This window comes from Silurus aristotelis (genome assembly GCF_946808225.1).
Source record: "Silurus aristotelis genome assembly, chromosome: 1".
Taxonomy (NCBI): Eukaryota; Metazoa; Chordata; class Actinopteri; order Siluriformes; family Siluridae; genus Silurus; species Silurus aristotelis.
The window spans coordinates 16,673,089-16,691,029 of NC_139574.1; the positions used below are offsets into that span (position 1 = coordinate 16,673,089).

At 38.2% G+C, this 17,941-nt stretch overlaps 3 protein-coding genes and 1 long non-coding RNA gene across 5 annotated transcripts in view; 2 read left to right on the top strand and 2 right to left on the bottom strand.

Annotated features, from left to right (window-relative positions):
• tmem42a (transmembrane protein 42a) overlaps nucleotides 1–379 on the bottom strand; it is a gene marked incomplete at its 5' end in the record, with an annotated part of 6,579 nt that extends 6,200 nt beyond the window's left edge. For both annotated transcript variants that reach the window (XR_014534852.1, XM_083549526.1), the window contains one exon: nucleotides 200–379. Coding sequence is in view for 1 of the 2 variants with exons in the window: in XM_083549526.1 (XP_083405652.1) it covers nucleotides 200–379 (180 nt within the window). The remainder of the gene's footprint in view (nucleotides 1–199) is intronic.
• A 170-nt stretch (nucleotides 380–549) lies between these two features.
• On the top strand, nucleotides 550–3,229 carry kiaa1143 (KIAA1143 ortholog). Its single transcript, XM_083549568.1, has 3 exons — nucleotides 550–685; nucleotides 768–912; nucleotides 2,446–3,229. The coding sequence occupies exons 1-3, from the start codon at nucleotides 578–580 to the stop codon at nucleotides 2,634–2,636; spliced, it is 444 nt and encodes a 147-aa protein (XP_083405694.1). The 5' UTR covers nucleotides 550–577; the 3' UTR covers nucleotides 2,637–3,229.
• Nucleotides 3,219–17,870, bottom strand: gpd1l (glycerol-3-phosphate dehydrogenase 1 like). Its single transcript, XM_083548176.1, has 8 exons — nucleotides 17,687–17,870; nucleotides 17,197–17,374; nucleotides 16,872–17,012; nucleotides 13,223–13,361; nucleotides 9,701–9,813; nucleotides 8,897–9,133; nucleotides 8,623–8,729; nucleotides 3,219–4,809 (listed from the first exon to the last, which is right to left on the bottom strand). Exons 1-8 carry the CDS (start codon nucleotides 17,728–17,730, stop codon nucleotides 4,713–4,715), a joined length of 1,056 nt encoding a protein of 351 aa, XP_083404302.1. The 5' UTR covers nucleotides 17,731–17,870; the 3' UTR covers nucleotides 3,219–4,712.
• LOC310730836 lies at nucleotides 9,769–11,961 on the top strand. Its single transcript, XR_014534976.1, has 2 exons — nucleotides 9,769–9,893; nucleotides 11,473–11,961. It is a non-coding gene; the product is annotated as an uncharacterized lncRNA (long non-coding RNA).
• Nucleotides 17,871–17,941: the final 71 nt, after the last annotated feature.

The following is a 17,941-nucleotide window of genomic DNA, read 5'->3' on the forward strand; positions in this document are numbered from 1 at the left end:
TTGAGACAATGTCTGTTGTGAAAAGCGCTATAGAAATAAACTTGACTTGTCTATCTATCTATCTATCTATCTATCTATCTATCTATCTATCTATCTATCTATCTATCTATCTATCTATCTATCTATCTATCTATCTATCCATTGCAGATTATGTGTTCCATGTTATGCAATGCAACTGATTAAAAAGTGGTATTTTCACCCATTCACAAGCTGCAGTGTCCAGAGCAGGGCTGAAAGTGTTCTCCTGCGCGCTCCACCTTCTCACAGCAGTGTCGCACAGCTCTTTAAGATAAGAGCCACCCAGAGACAACTTTGCAGATGAGGACGCGACAGCACCAAACATCCCGGCTAACAACGCGTACATCAACCCGGTCAGCATAACTGCACATTGTTATTATTTTACCCTCCTAATAACACTACAACACTTAGTAATACTTCATCCAAAAACACTGAAGAAGCAAACAAGCGGAAGCACGACATCACTTCCGGATCGGTCGCGTGTTGATGACGACATAAGCCTCCGCGTTTCTCCGCTTGTTTTGTAACTAACCGGAACGTTCATCACGATCCTAGAACAATGAGCAAGAAAGGAAACGTGTCGTGGGTAAAACCGAGCGAGCCGTCGTTCCTGCGCAAATTCAAGAATGATATTGGCTACAAAGAAGGACCAACGGTTGAAACAAAGGTAGCCAGCGATCCATTCTGTCCTGTATTATTTACACAGGGATGTTTTGCTATACCTTCATATATGACCTGTTTGTAATCAGAGACAGGAACTGCCCCAGTGTGATGGGGACAGCGGTGACAGTGACCAAGAGGACGAAATGCCCCAAGTGGTGGTGTTAAAAAAGGGGGACCTCACCGCTGAAGAGGCTCTGCAACTCAAGAAAGGCGTAAATGACTCCAATAAAGGTACAGCATCTGTCATGTAGAGATGATTAAAGATTGGAATGCAGTGCTTCACCTCTACTAGTTTAGTCGACCTTCTACCTTCTTATACAACTAGCAGTATTACTAGTACCTTTCACGGGGAAGTACATACTCAAAAATTCACCTGATTGGATCACAGACATATTTGCATATGTTATAGTAATAGGATATATTTTCAGAAGACATTTATTGTAAATATTAATTTTACCTTACAGAAACTATGAAACCATGAACACACCTGGGACGGTTTGGTTTGGGTTAGATTTATGTCCAAATAAATCAGAAAAAAATATAAAAATGCATCTTTTTCCTCTGTTTTGGTCTTCCGTCCTCATTGATGTGGTCGACAGATATAATTATACTTTTTAAATACATTCTTGCTCAAGTTGATACAATCACTTATTTTGAGTCAAGTGACACAATTTTGCCAGAAACCAGAGACTTTATAATGTGTATACATTGTTTAAATTGTTAAACTCCCTGCTTTTCCTTTACATTGGAAATGATTCAGACCAAAGCTTGTTGCATCCCTTGTAAAGAAATGTAAGCGTTTTCACGTTTTCCTTTTGGACAAGCCATATTTGGAAGATTTGAGAAAGTTTAAAAATCAGGTTTTTTAGATCTCAAAATAGAGGTGATGTTTATGTAGCCTTACAGGAGGGAACTTTTTGTTTGATTGAGATGAGATGGTTTGGACATGTGCAGAGGAGGGACATGGGGTATATCGGTAGGAGAATGCTGAGGATGGAGCCGCCAGGAAGAAGGAAAAGAGGAAGACCAAGGAGGAGGTTTATGGATGTGGTGAGGGAAGACATGCAGATAGTTGGTTTGAAAGATGCAGATGAAGAGGACAGGGGGGGGGCATGGAGACAGATGATCTGCTGTGGCGACCCCTAACGGGAGAAGCCGAAAGAAGAAGCAGCAAGGACTCTCTCTAAAATGACTTTCCCCAAACAGATTATGTCCCAGACTCTCCTAATTTCAGTATATAATCTCACCTGGATATTTTAGACCTGTAACTTAGAACTACTGCTGAACAGATTGTTTATTACTCATCTCAGGACCCTTATTTTAATATATAGCCATACTGGTACTCTGTCTTTATAGTGTAAAGCAGAGGAGGAAAGGATTTATATTCCTGTTATCTTGTGTAAGGAACACAAGGACAAGTTTCAGTTTGAGTCCGAAAGTTTTTTCTTGCAATTGGCTTTCTCACTAGGGATCTAAAATCTGTTTCTGGATTTCCATAAAACTGCTTTGTGATAGTGTCTGTTGTTAAAGGTGCCAGTTAACAAAACTGAATTGAGATGAAGGTTTGGTCTGAGCCCATTAGATCTGCCTGTTCAACATACAAACCCAGAACCTTTGTGTGTTCAGTTCAGGATTTAAGTGTGTACACAAACCACTGAAATTTTATATCTACAACAGGTGACCTAAAATCATTTAGTTTATTTGTTCTGGTTACTGCCCACTTGATAACATTAATGCGATACTAATATTTTTTTTTTGTCCCAGATGAGCAGCCTCCTGCTGATGGAAAAATCCTATTTAAGAAGCCAGCGAAACGTTCCTCAGACAAATTTGAAGGCATCACCGCTAGCTCCAACAGCAAGAAGAAGAAAGAAAATGAGGATAAAAAGGAGTCTGGAGTGAAGGTGAAAAACAGTAGCCTCTTGTCTTTTGGTGATGAAGAGGAGGAAGACTGAGGTATGGCCATCTCAATCAACTGAACTGGATGGTAGAAACCCACACACAGAGGTTTAGAATTTTTTATTTTTTTGTACTAATTTGAAATGTTTTCATGTGAGAAATTTTTTAATGTTCATGTTTAAACGATTCTGACATCTGCAGGAACATTTCAATATTACGAAAAAAAAATACCTGCTGTCCTACACGTCACAACAACAATATTTACAGTTTAAGTAGAAAATATTTTCCTGCCCTTATTTAAAGCCCAATGTACCATGTCTTTTCCAACCCAGATGTTTTGCACACTCTGTGGAAATGATATTAGGCAGCTATGTATTATAGCATTGTTTAAAACCAATACGTTTAAAGCAAAGTGTGTAACATAATATTTTGGTGGGTATCGGCTGCAGTTACTGTATTGTTTTTTTGTAGTAGATAAATGATTCTGCTTAAAGCAGAATGTGTGTCCATACGTCTAAGCTTCTATAAAGGAGCTTTTTTAATAAATAAATGTAATTTTTTTCTTCTCAAGGATTGAGATTCGGGTATATTACTCTTCATTATGGTCTATATACAGTAAATGTAAAAACAAATAATGATTTCACATGAACGTGCTCATTTTATTGAATTGTTTTGAAAACCAAAGGCTACATAGTAAAGATTTTATTAAACTAGATGAGGCTGTGACATAATGCACTTTTTTTCTTTTTTTTTTGCCAATATTCATTCAGTTCACTTTTCAACCTTCAAAAACAAATGGCACTTTACAGAAGATCGGATTTTTGTAGTGAAAACATCAGCGTGTTGGTCGGAGACGCGTAAATCAGACTGTTTACAGAATCAGCACCAAAATTACGAGTGAAACACGTGTCTACACCCAGACTGCAATGTTACTTATTAAGAACTCAGAGTGTTTAAAATGAATATCAGAGATGAGACTTAACAGGGACTATGATAATTCATCTGTGAGTGTCTTAGAGACAAAACAGAAAGTGAAGGGCTTCTCATGTGATAGCTGAAGATATGCACACATCAAATATCACATGTAATACAGAAGTAATTCTAATCCTGATTCATGCTGTATTTCAGTCCAAAGTGGAGCTGGTCAATTAGTATTGATTAGTAAAACCTGCATACCAAAAAAAAAAAAATCAACCATTTGAATTAGATGCTACACATGACCAGATAAACTCTCTAAAGCTTGATTAGTGCACTAGTGATTTTATATCACACTGCAGTGCATTTTGTTTGTGATTATCAAGGATTTTGAGGAAACCCTTTGACAGTATGATGTTAAAGCCCTGCTAAATTTCCTTATTTCCTAAAAATATATGAATTAGACCACAAAGTATAAGTACAACAAAAATTATAAAGAAACAAAAGATACAAAATGACTAATAATAAACCCAAACTAAAAAGAAATAAACAGAAGTGCTTTTTTTTTTTTGGTCCCTGGGGTTGCATGTTTGTGTAGAAGGTCTTCGCCAGTGAGCACAGAAGCAGCGTATTCATCAAATGGTCTTCTGGAGAACCAAAAATCTGCCATACTCACTGACTCTGACCAGCAACAGGACTACTGAATAAAAACCTCATTCCGCTGGTTTAATTCGATGGTTTATAAAGTTTAAAAACACGATACACATCGGTTTTTGTTAGTGGCGAGATAAAAAGAGGAATACACAAGATGGCCCTGGCTATACATTTCTGCAGTAGTCGAGCCCGCCACAAGGGGGCAGTCAATACCAAATGAGATGTCTGGAAAAAGAACACTAACATGAGTAGATATCAATTATGGCTTCATATTCCAAAATATATCTCTCGATGTGTCATGTACTTAATGTGATTAGTAAGAACATCTTGCAGCTATATGATCTGTTAGACCCTGAGAATCCCCAACCTAACAATTAAAGTCTAGACCTGTTAAAGTAAAAAAAAAAAAAAAAGAAAAATCACCTAAAGGCTACTTGGAAAAACCTCAAAATGTAAATGTGCGTATACTGAGAAAGAATCATAAAGGCAGGACATATCTTTGAATAAAAGGCAGAGGTGCTGGTGGATGTGTTGATTTCGAAGGCCACCACGAATGCAGAATCTCACATGTGCTCAGGGTGAGACTGCAGGCAGGAGATCATCTCCTGAACTGGCTTGCCCTCGAAGCAGATCTTATACACAGCCGTGAACAAGGGGAACCTAGGAACACAAGGCGGATTTCTTTTTTTCTTTTTATCAATCACTGATTTAATGTAATATGTAAGAAATTAAATAGTTCACAGCATGTAGTTATAATAAAATAATTAACATCAAGGTGAGCCCATGTGGCCGCTCCTAATACCAGCATATATATGAGGATATGGTGCACAAAGATTTTTTTATAAAGGGCCAATATTGTACCATATAAAAATTTATATTAAAATTACATTTTGCCAATGTTCCCCTCATTTATAATTTTGTAATATTTACAAACCAATAAATAATATTCTGTCATCTGCAGAACTAATGCAATTTTCATTATTATTATTATTATTATTATTATTATTATTATTATATAAGTATTGTAGTTCAGTGAAACCTATAATACAATGAAAACAGAAACAATCCAAAGCATGTGAGCATTTTATATTAAACGCAACAATGAAAACTGTACCTGTACGTTATTGCAAAGCGGAGCTTGTGTGGTATGGGAGTACCACAGTGATGCACGTGAAAAGAAAACACACTGGTGTCACGGATGAAGGCGAAACATCAGCACATAAATCAAAAACTGTATAATCCTCATCGTGTGAAAATAGTTTAGTTTAATGAAGTGCTATTGTGTAAACTTTGTAACTTCCGGACAGTCGCACTTGATCTGTTCTTTCGTGACTCAGGTTGCACGATCACCTCGCTCGTGAGATGGATTCAATTAAAACGATGCAAACAAACACTAAATCTAAAAGCAGCAAATAACAGCAGCAGTGAACGATACATTTTCAGTGACTGTTTTGGTTTTTAGCGAACGATGATGCATTTGTACACCAATGCATATTTTTTCTATTTTTAATCAAGCCTGTTAGCTTACTGCGTTTCTCCCTTCTCTTTTTATAGCATTGTTTTACAGCAATGCTTGTTTTTAATGTTTTATATATTCAATTTATGCATATATAATTTAATTATTATACTTAATGTCTGTGTATTTTATTAAACAAAAATTGTCGAAACAACGATTTATTATATTTTAGATAGATTTTCTCAATGCATGGTTGTAAACTTGCCATCTGCTGAATACAATACAAATGCTGATTTAAACACATTTCCCCTCCTTGCATACTCAAATGACATTTTGTCTTTTTTGTTTCATTTTACAGAAAGAAAAAACCCAGTATTAATGAATTTGTTTAAAGGAGAAATCCCTGCATGCACTCAACAAGCAGCTACTATACACTTTAAAATGTTGAAATTAAATATGGTTAAACTCACTGTGTTTTTTTTTTTTGCATTTGTTAATTACACTTTTATACATAAATACACTGAATTAGGGTTTTATATAGGTATAATAAGCAAAACAGCTAATAAACTAAAAATTTGATTATTTGATTAATACTAATATATATATATATATATATATATATATATATATATATATATATATATATATATATATATATATATATATATATATATATAGTATTAATCAAATAATCAGATATAAAATATCATTATATATATATATACAGTGGGTACGGAAAGTATTCAGACCCCATTAAATTTTTCACTTTTTGTTATATTGCAGCCATTTGCTAAAATCATTTAAGTTCATTTCTTTTCCTCATGAATGTACACATAGCTCCCCATACTGACAGAAAAACACAGAATTGTTGACCTTTTTGCAGATTTATTAAAAAAGAAAAACTGAAATATCACATGGTCCTAAGTATTCAGACCCTTTGCTGTGACACTCATTTATTTAACTCAGGTGCTCTCCATTTCTTCTGATCATCCTTGAGATGGTCTTACACCTTCATTTGAGTCCAGAAATTTTTGATTATACTGATTGGACTTGATTAGGAAAGCCACACACCTGTTTATATAAGACCTTCCAGATCACAATGCATGTCAGAGCAAATGAGAATCATTAAGGTCAAAGGAACTGCCTGAAGAGCTCAGAGACAGAATTGTGGCAAGGCACAGATCTGGCCAAGGTTCCAAAAAATTTTTTGCTGCACTTAAGGTTCCTAAGAGCACAGTGGCCTCCATAATCCTCAAATGGAAGACGTTTGGGACGACCAGAACCATTCCTAGAGCTGGCCGACCGGCCAAACTGAGCTATCGGGGGAGAAGAGCCTTGGTGAGAGAGGTAAAGAAGAACCCAAAGATCACTGTGTCTGAGCTCCAGAGATGCAGTCGGGAGATGGGAGAAAGTTGTAGAAAGTCAACCATCACTGCAGCCCTTCACCAGTGGGGCTTCATAGCAGAGTGGCCCGACGGAAGCCTCTCCTCAGTGCAGGACACATGAAAACCCGCATGGAGTTCTCCAAGATGGTGAGAAATAAGATTCTCTGGTCTGATGAGACCAAGATAGAACTTTTTGGCCTTAATTCTAAGCGGTATGTGTGGAGAAAACCAGACACTGCTCATCACCTGTCCAGTACAGTCTCAACAATGAAGTATGGTGGTGGCAGCATCATGCTGTGGAGGTGTTTTTCAGCTGCAGGGACAGGACGACTGGTTGCAAGCAAGGGAAAGATGAATGCGGCCAAGCACAGGGATATCCTGGACGAAAACCTTCTCCAGAGTGCTTTGGACCTCAGACTGGGCTGAAGGTTTACCTTCCAACAAGACAACGACCCTAAGCACACAGCTAAAATAACGATGGAGTGGCTTCACAACAACTCCGTGACTGTTCTTGAATGGCCCAGCCAGAGCAATGACTTAAACCCAATTGAGCATCTCTGGAGAGACCTAAAAATAGCTGTCCACCAACGTTTACCGTCCAACTTGACAGAACTGGAGAGGATCTGCAAGGAGGAATGGCAGAGGATCCCTGAATCCAGGTGTGAAAGACTTGTTGCATCTTTCCCAAAAAGACTCCTGGCTGTATTAGATCAAAAGGGGGCTTCTACTAAATACTGAGCAAAGGGTCTGAATACTTAGGACCATGTGATATTTCAGTTTCTCTTTTTTAATAAATCTGCAACAGTGTCAACAATTCTGTGTTTTTCTGTCAATATAGGGTGCTATGTGTACATTAATGAGGAAAAGAAATGAACTTAAATGATTTTAGCAAATGGCTGCAAAATAAAAAAGAGTGAAAAATTTAAGGGGGTCTGAATACTTTCCGTACCCATTGTGTGTGTGTGTGTGTGTGTGTGTGTGTGTGTGTGTGTGTGTGTGTGTGTGTGTGTGTGTGTGTGTGTGTGTGTGTATATATATATATATATATATATATATATATATATATAAGAGAGAGAGAGAGAGAGAGAGAGAGAGAGAGAACAATTGTCCGATTAATTGGTTATCAAAATAATCATTTGTTCTGTACACTGTTTTTGCAGCATAAGTTAATGTTGTTATTTTAGATGCTAAGTTAGAAATGGAGATCTGTGTCAAAAGTATTTTTATAACTTTTTCCCCCACTTCCCATATACAGCATGCCGGGTCATGGTGAAGGTCACCATGAGCCAACTGTGGCCCCCGGGCCCTAGTCTGAGCATCTCTGGGATATAGAGATTTTTTTTTCTTTTTTTAAAAATTGTATTAAATAATTTGTTACACACCAACATGCCTTGCTTTTTAGCCATTTTTAAATTTGTACATTTCTATATGTACATCAATTATAATAAGAGTAACCCCCCCCCCCCCCCAGAAAAATCTGTAACCAAAAGCTTTTACAGTGGAGACCAAAAATGGTAGATAAAGCTCAATTTACAAGTGGTTGAATGCAGCTCCAACAGTAATGCTGATTGCAAGTCATGTCAAGTGGCTTCAGCACTGGTTCAGAAAACAAAAACAGAATAAAGCACTCACTTTTCCACCAGGCCCTTCTGCTTGAGAATGTTGTTAACTTCAGCAGATGTTAATGGCCCTTGAAGCTTTTGGCCATTCAGCATTTCTTTCTCAAGTTCCTCAATGGTCTAGGACAAAAAAAAAAAAAAAAAAACAACATTAATAATCTGCTTATCCTGAAGATTCCTTAAACCTAAATAACTGAAGTAAAGTTGATCAGCGGTGTATGTTTAACATTTTAACGCGAGTAAAAGCTCTCCCATGCTGGAATACTGGGGATCGTACTGCTACAGACCTTGCCTGTCGTGACATAGGCTTCTGCCACACGCCGGTTGCGGCCGCCGTAGCAGGTGGTGATGAGGTCGGCAACTCCACAGCTTTCCAAAAAGGTAGCAGAGGACACGGAGCCGTCTTTGCTGAAGAGCTTGGCGAAGGCGATCATCTCCATCAGCCCCAGCCTGATCACTGCAGCTTTGGTGTTGTCTCCACACTGCAGCCCATCACAGAAACCTGCACCCACGGCCACGATGTTCTAGAAAGCAGAGGCAAATATTCATAATAAATAAATTAATTAATTAATTAATAAATAGTAACAATAATAAATCATTTAAATGCATAGTAAATAAAGGATATACAACAAAATAAATACAAATAAACAACACACAAAGTGTAAATCTTTGCTGAGTTAAAATACCAATATTAAACAACAAAAATATAACACTAGTTGAAAGGTATTATTATGGTTTTACTTGAAGAATCTGTGTAAGCTATAAGAGGAGGAGCTCTTGAAGACAGACTCGAATGCTTAACCTGATATGATAACAGAAAGACACCGACATAACAGAAACTAATTTGTTGTTTCGGTCAGTAACTTGATCAGACACGGCTCGTGGTTAACTGTGAACTCACTCAACTTTACATTAGAAGCATTTTTACTAATATAAATAATCCTGATTATGCGTAGATGAGTTGTTGCTGTGTTACACGGGGCGGTTTAATATGCGCAGCATGTGTGAGTCACACTTCAGCTGCAGCTCATATGCCCTCCCTAGATAGAAACACTTTTCCTGGGAAAGCAGCCAACATGAGTGATATTTACTTTGAGGGCTCCGCACAGCTCCACGGTGTCTGCATCATCCACAACAGTGATGCGGAAGTTGGGCGTCTGCAGAAGCTCCTTAAAAAGCTGTCCGTTCGCTAAGACTTTACTTCCTGTGAAGTGAAGAATAAACAACAGCACTGCTTAGTTATTTAAAACATGAAAGCTGCCAGTCTTTCAGTATTAACCAAAAGTTGAGTCTTTATATACTGTTTGAATGAAAGCAAATACAAGAGCCGACTTGAGGTCAATTAAAGTGGGATTAAAGCATCTGGTTTAGATATTAGTCATAATACTACAGGCATTTACATGTGGTGTGATTATTATAGTGGTCTTATTCTGTAGAGAATCCATTCTCAAGGGTGGATTCAGGAAATGGATTAATTTTTAACTACAGTTTATAACTAAATAGCACACACAAATGCAATTCGCTGTTCGGGTGTTTCAGATCGCCTGACACTCAACAATTCCTGACAACACAAACAGTGACGGAGTTGGAAAAGATGCTAAAAACAAATGCATGAGGCATTGTAGTGTAATTGTGCAGAAGCTGTGCATTTCTGCTCTCTCTTACTGCTACACTCTGGCCAAAATCCTTCAGGTTTATAGAACTAGGATTAGAGGTTTACTTACTTAATTACTTTAATTATTTACTTAAAAGGTTTGATGAACACTTACATGCTCTCCCCATTGTTCAATAATCATAATAAAAAAAAACAATACCACTTTGTACAGAAAAGAAAAGGAAATCTGTACTTTTCGGTGCAACAATACTCTTTATTTTTCTGATGTGCAATAACTTTTTATTCTTTTTTTTAATTTTTTTATTTACATTTCTTTTAATTTCTATTTTACTTAGCTTTTTTATTTTATTTTAAATGTGCAACTGGAAACTTCGATCACCAAAACAAATTCCTTGTAAGTGCAAACATACTCAAAGCAAGAAAGCTCTTTCTGATCTGATTAAATGTGAACTACAAACTGCAGCATGAAGCATAAAATATTCCAAAATGATTTATACACAATGCGAGCCAGTTGTGGTTTAAAAATGATAAATGAAAGGGTTAAATGAAAAGCATACTCCTAGTAATCATAAGGCATACACTCTACATTAGAAAACAAGCACAAGATAATTCAATGCCGCCTTAATGGAAAGTGGAGGGCCATTACACTGCCGCCACAATCTGCCAAGAAACAAACAAAAACATAAAAAAAAAAGACATCCAGTTAAAAGTTACATTTAATATTGAGAAATGCCTGTGAGACAAGGTCATTCCTGTTAGAGTTAGCTAGAGGTGGATGCTAGTGGCACCTGGGCTGGTGCAGTACTTATCCAAGAGGATGATCATGGGTTGTAAGAAGTTTTTAAAACACCAAATTCACTACAGTACCATTGAGAAGGAGGCACTGGCCCTGCTGTTGGCCTTACAGCATTTTGAAGTGTATCTCGTTGACCGTTCGGCTCCAGTTGATGTTTCCACGGATCCCAATCCGTTAGTCTTCCTGCATCAAATGCGCAATACTAATCAGAGGTTGATGCGTTGGGCCCTGACTGTGCAAGGTTTTGATCTGGTTATCACCCATAAGAAAGATGCACTCAATATTGTTGCGGACACTCTTTCACATAGCTGAATGTTATTATGGTATTGTTTTTTTTATTATGTGAACTAATCTGGTAGGTTCACACGTGTGTGTGTGTGTGTGTGTGTGTGTGTGTGTGTGTATGTGTGTGTGTGTTTGTGTGTGTGCCCGCGTGCAGGTGCCATCCCGAGACTCCAGTCCAGATCTTCCCTGCATTCCAGTGAACTAAAGCCACACCCTCTTCCCTTCAGCAGGATTCTACCTGTATAGTCAAGGGGAATTCTGGGATTCAGGAGCTCGCTTAGCCGACGATCTCTTTGATCGTTATTCTGTCCCAAGATTTGGTGATTTCCTGCACTGACCTACGCCCGTTCTGACGGAGTTTGCCATTTTGACCATATTTACCTCACTGTATTAAACCTGTAAAATATATGTACATATTTGCTGTTTTGTTCACCGGTAGCAGGGGTGTGGCTGCCATTTCTGTTGGGTGTGTGTTTGTTCCCTGTTTTTGGTGAGGGAGTTAGGGAAGTGTTTTGTATTTCTTTTGGGTTTTGTGTGTAGGTCATTAGTGTTTGTTAAAAAGAGTGTTTTTGTTTATTATTTTGGCCTTGGTCCACCCTGAAGTCTATCCCGGTGTTGTACTGTACATACTACAATATACCTTCCATTTTACGACACCCCGGTGTTTGCGTTTCAATTTCCCATCACACTTTTACCAAATACACTTCCATCCACCCATTATATATACCACCCTGTGCCTTCAATCACGCTGTGTGCCCCAACCGTAGACTGGGACGTAACACTATCCACATTACATGCAGCTGTAAACAGATCCTGTCGAAAACTTACTGATGTTGGCAAAGCACTGACACTGGAGCCTCCGTGTATACATTTTAAACAAAACACCTTTTTAAGAGCATTTATTATTAGTCTTAGATTGTGTGGAGTTGTCACGATAGAAACAGCATCATATTGGAGCATACATAGGTGCATTAACATAAATATGGGATTTAGTCTGCAGCCTAAAAGAACGTGCAGACAGCAAATTACACCTTCTAACCAATATGAATGATAATAATAATAAAAAAGAAAATTCTAATTATGATTGCATTGCTTATATACAACCATATTGATATATATATATATATATATATATATATATATATATATATATATATATATATATATATATATATATATATAAGATACTTAAGAATATTGTAATTGATACCCTACAAAGTTAATAATAGAATTTACATATTTCACAATTAAATTCTGTTCAAAAAATATAAAACATAAATAAGTAATATAAGGAATTTTTTGTGTTTTGTGTATTGTCCTGTGTTGTCTTGCACTGTCTTGTGTTGTCTTTTGCAATTTTGCACCAGTTGCACACATGCACTTTATGTGGCGAGGATCTCCTAATTAGTGTGACTGTTGTTTTATGTTGTTTCATGTAGCATCTGGGTTCTGTAGGAATGTTGTTTAATTTCACTATGTACTGCATCAGCTATATATGGTTGAAATGACAATAAAAGCTTCTTGACTTGACTTGACTTGAATACGGAACATCAGCGGCAGAAACACTACGACTATTATTTTGCAGATGTGTGCAACTGCTTGCGCAATATAGGCAATATGTGAAAAACCAGGCTGAGAAAGTGGGTGTTGTACAGACAAGTCCAAGCTTTAGTCCAAGTTGCTCTCAGCTCCACTGTTATATTACCCAATATCACCCACTAGTAAAAGCCTTCTGCTGAGCTCACATAATCCAGAAAAGATATTCTATAATCCCCTGATAAAAAGACCAACTTAATTCTGCCTTTTGCAGTCAATAATGAGGTCACTGCCAAGGTTATAGCTAAAAAGCTAATCATGAAAATAAGTTGTCCGGAAGCCCGAAAACTCATTGCCAAGTAATTAAGTGTTTCCTCTCACCGATAGTGGTTTCGCAGAACTTCTCAGCCGCCACCTCGTTAGCGATGTTGGCCCCCATCAGGACACTGACATCAATACCCATCTTCTCACGTATAATATCAGAGATGAGTTTCAGCCCTTCAGGTCCCTCATCAATACCCTAAAGATGGAATGGATAGATAAAGTTTATCCAGATGTGCTTTGTGCAAATCTCAAACATCTGTTACATTGGAAGCATTAAGCCATGATGTGCAGCTGTTCAAAAAGAAAAAAACATCTAGAAGAGCTTTTTGCACAATGACTCACGAAATGAGGAGTAGAATAACAAAAAAATTGGATTTCGATATGCATATGAGGAATGTGTGATTTTTTAAAAAATGATTAAAGGAGTAAAGCCATGGAGGCAGAAATCTAATAAAAATGACTGTTATGGGCAAAAAGCATTGCAAAAATGTGACTGTGTTGTAATGCAATAGAGAGAGAGAGAGAAATTCTGGTGAGAGCCAAGGAAGTGGAACCATAAAATAGAACAGAAATCAAAGAGAGACAGAACCTGGAACTCAAAAAATCAAAAAAGAATAAGCAGCTGGCCAGGCAGCCAGCAGTCCGTGTTTGACTCATGAGTCGTGATCACATATGGTGCACTCCCTTAAGTCCTACATACATACATACATACACACACTCCACCGACAGAGAAATGGAAGTGAAGAGAACTCAGGGAACGTTTCAACTTAAAGTTTGTGTACTTGGTTTTCTTTCATTTTCATACATTCAACTGACATAAATACGATTTTCTACCTTGATATGACAGAGATCTGATTTTTTTTGTTTTGGGACTTTGTGGAGACTAACATTTGTATGTAGTTCTTGAACTTATACATATGCAAAAAAAAATAGTCATGCAACATGAATGAGAAGTTAAGATTTCATATTTGAAACATGTCCCCACATATAATTGTCAGTTATAATCCCAGTGTTGACAGGATGTCAGAATTGATGATTTAGTGGATAAATGATTAATAATGACAATTTTTTTTTTTTTTTAACAAAAACCTAGTCGTGTTTGAAATCATTGTAGAAGTAATAGATGTTGCATGTCCATGTTCATATTAAGACATTACTAAGGCAGATATGGGCGAATTGTAGTTATGAATGTGAAATGATTAGTTTCCAGCTATAGCCAGTAAAGCCAATTCTCTATTTTCTTCATCGTTTATTTCATTTTTAATTTAATGAGGCTTACACAGCAGTATTTGTGAAACATGCATTGTTTTGATAATTCGATGTATCCTGTCAATTTCCTGTTGTAATCCCACTCCATCGCTGCCTCCTCTGTAGCTTCCTGTATTCTCTCATCTCCTCCTGACCCTGACCCCTTTTCCTCTCTACCCTTGGACTCTGCCACTGATGCTTTCCTCTCCTCTCTTTCCTCAACCATGCATCTTCTCTGCCCCTGACTACTAAACCCAAGAAAACTTCTTGTCCCACCCCCTGGCTGTCAGAAGTGTTGTGCAGCAATCAACGAGAACTTAGATCAGCGGAGATGAAGTGGAAAAATCACAACTCGATGCATCTCGTCTCTTACTGTGTACTCCTGAACAAATTCTCTTTAGACATGCCTTTTGCTAAGACTGCCTTCTACAAGGAAAGCTTGAGGCCTCTGCACAAGATCCTTATAAGCTCCACAGCATCTTCTCTTCTCAACTTAACCCCCCTGTCCACCTGTTTCATCCTCCCTTACTGCCGAAGACTTTTTTGACTTATATAATTCGAAGATTGAGGAAATCTGGCATACCTTCACTTTCTCCCTGACTATGCCTACACTATACAGCCAGGAATCCCCTATTTCTTCACTGTTAAATTTCTCTAACATAGCAGAAGAAGAGGTGCTGCATTCATCCGATCTTGCAATCCCACCACCTGCCTGCTATCCCTTCAAATATGGTCCAGACCATCTCACAAGCCCCCCTGCCTTTTATCACCGCAGTCATGAATGGGTCCTTAGCATCTGGCCATGTTCCAACTACCTTTCAGAGAGCGAGGGTTATTCCCATATTGAAGAAACCCGTCTGAATTCATCGGGCATCAACAACTACAGACCGGTATCACTTCAATCCTTTCTTTCTAAAACTCTGGAACACACTGTTTTTAACCAACTGTCTGTCTCTCTCTCACAGAACAATCCCAACCAGTCTGGCTTTAAAGCAACACATTCCACAGAGACAGCCTTTTTGATTGTCACTGAAAAACTACATGCCGCTAGATTAGCCGAGCTGTCATCTGTCCTCATCCTCTAGACCTGTCAGCAGCATTTGACACGGTCAACCATAGACAACCCTTCAGAAACCTTGGTATCTTGCTTCCTACACTGGTGTCCCACAAGGCTCAGTACTTGGTCCTCTCCGTTTCTTTCTCTATACTCACTCTCTTGGTGAAGTCATATGCTCACAGGGTTTTCTTACCACTGCTATGCGGATGACAACTCATCTTCTCCTTCCCTCCCTATCAGGGCTTCTGTTCAGATCTCAGCATACGCGGTGAACATATCTTCGTGGATGAGTGCTTATCAACTGAAACTCAACCCCAGCAAAACTGAACTGCTGATCATCCCAGGTGATTCATCTCCATGTCAGGTTATCAGAATAATATCTCTACACAACTCTTTGCTCTTCTCGTCAGCCACCGCTTGTAACCTTAACGTAACTATGAACAATCAACTGTCCTTTTCCTCACATGTTGCTAATGTGTCTCGATTCTGTCTGTTTATTCTTTACAACATTAGAAGGATTCAAGCATTTCTACCCACACAGGCTTCTCAGGTCCTTTTTTTTTAGTTTCTTGTCATTTCAAGACTGGACTACTGCAACTTTCTGCTGGCAGGTCTTCCTCTGAACGCTATTCGTCCACTGCAAATGATATAAAACGCAGCTGCACGACTTGAGCTCAACCTGCCAAAGTTCTCCCTTGTTACCCCACTGCTGCGCTTCCTCCAATGGCTTCCGGTAGCTGCACGCATCAGATTCAGAACACTGATGCTTGCCTACAAGGCAAAAAATGGACCAGCACCATCCTACTTCAGAGACCTAATCACTCCTCGCACTGCACCACATTGCCTGAGATCCTATAGTACTGCTCAACTGGTCTCACCTTCTCTCAGTGTGAGAGGTAAGTATATTCCAAGGCTCTTCTCTGTTCTGGCACTGAGGTGGTGGAATAAACATCCCCTAGATGTCTGAACAGAGCAAGCCACTGTTGAAGACCTACCTCTTCCTGAAACACTTAAACTAGCACTTTTCCTTGTCTTTTTTTTTTATTTATCCTGAGTTGTAGACTGATGGTATCTTAAGTTCGTAATTTAGCATTTTTTGTATGTCGCTCTGGACAAGAGCATCATCAAAATTTGACAGTTCAAAGAAATATATTGTTTATCTAGCTGGTCTATTACAGAAATATCATTGATCTAAAAGAGCAGAGTTGATCTTATAGCTTGTTTTATAGAGTCTACATTACAGTTTTTAGATTTCAAGGAGAGAAGCTGCACATCTAAATAAACAAAACAGAGAATAACTGTAGATCTCTATTGTCTATTGCATATATAATGATTAGTCTTTAGATTGCATTATATCTGTCTGACTCAAAAACAATATTCCCCAGATATAATGCTCTTTACCTTGATTAAAGTAATTCCACGAGCCGATTTGGAAACACAGCCGGCCATCACGTCGCACAGCTTTCGGATAAACTGGTGCGGGACCACAAACACCAGCAAGTCCGCTCCTTCTGCGGCATCCCGTAACTCCGGCACTGCAATCTGCAATCACGAAAAAAGGTTTGCTTCTTGACACCAACACTGCAAGCTCTTATCCTATTACAACACACATGCATCAGCAATGCCCAGCTTTAACAGTGCATTGTATGAGAGAGAGAAAAAAATGGAGTGAGGGCTTAAAAAAAAAAAAAAAAACACTTCAAATCATATATCAAACATTTCTTACCACATTTTCTGGAAGTTGGTAACCTGGGAGGTATTTGACATTCTCATGATCGTTGTTGATGATATCAGTAAGCTTCCTTCCATTTACATTCTCCTCATAAACCCACATCTTGACACTGGTGGCAAAACGCTGAAGTTTCTGTGCATTGTGGCCAATGATCCTGGCAATAGCAGAGCCCCTGAGTGCAGGAAACAAGAGGTTTTATTGTGATCACTGGCATGGAGGCGATTTGGGCAGGTGTTCAGCATAACATTGAATTTGTGACTGCTTTTTTGTATTTAAAAAATAATAAAAATCCACAGAATTTATCAGATTATTATGCAATTAATGACCTTAATTTTGCTTTTTGCATTTAGTCAAATGAATGTTGAATTAGTTATGCAAATCAGTTTTCGATTAGCCTTTTAAACTCTTTAAGGATTTGGAATTAGTGGTAACAGAAAGACCTCCAGCTGCAGCATAGCGATGAGCTAAACAGGGTTTCACTCACCAGTTTCCTGAGCCCACGATACACACTTTCAGCGGTGAAGTCATGGCAAATAGCTTTCACCAAGCACAAATCTGAAAATATGGCGGAAACTCCTAAAGGCAATTACCGGTTATAGTTGTTCGAAGAGAAGCCTAAGGGAGTGAACGTGTTCGTCTACTATTGATTGCGTCATTGAGCGTGACGACGAACAAACGCTGGTGGGATTTGTAGTTCTTTGGCATAGTTCTTTTTCGTGCAAAAGTTTAATTAAATGGC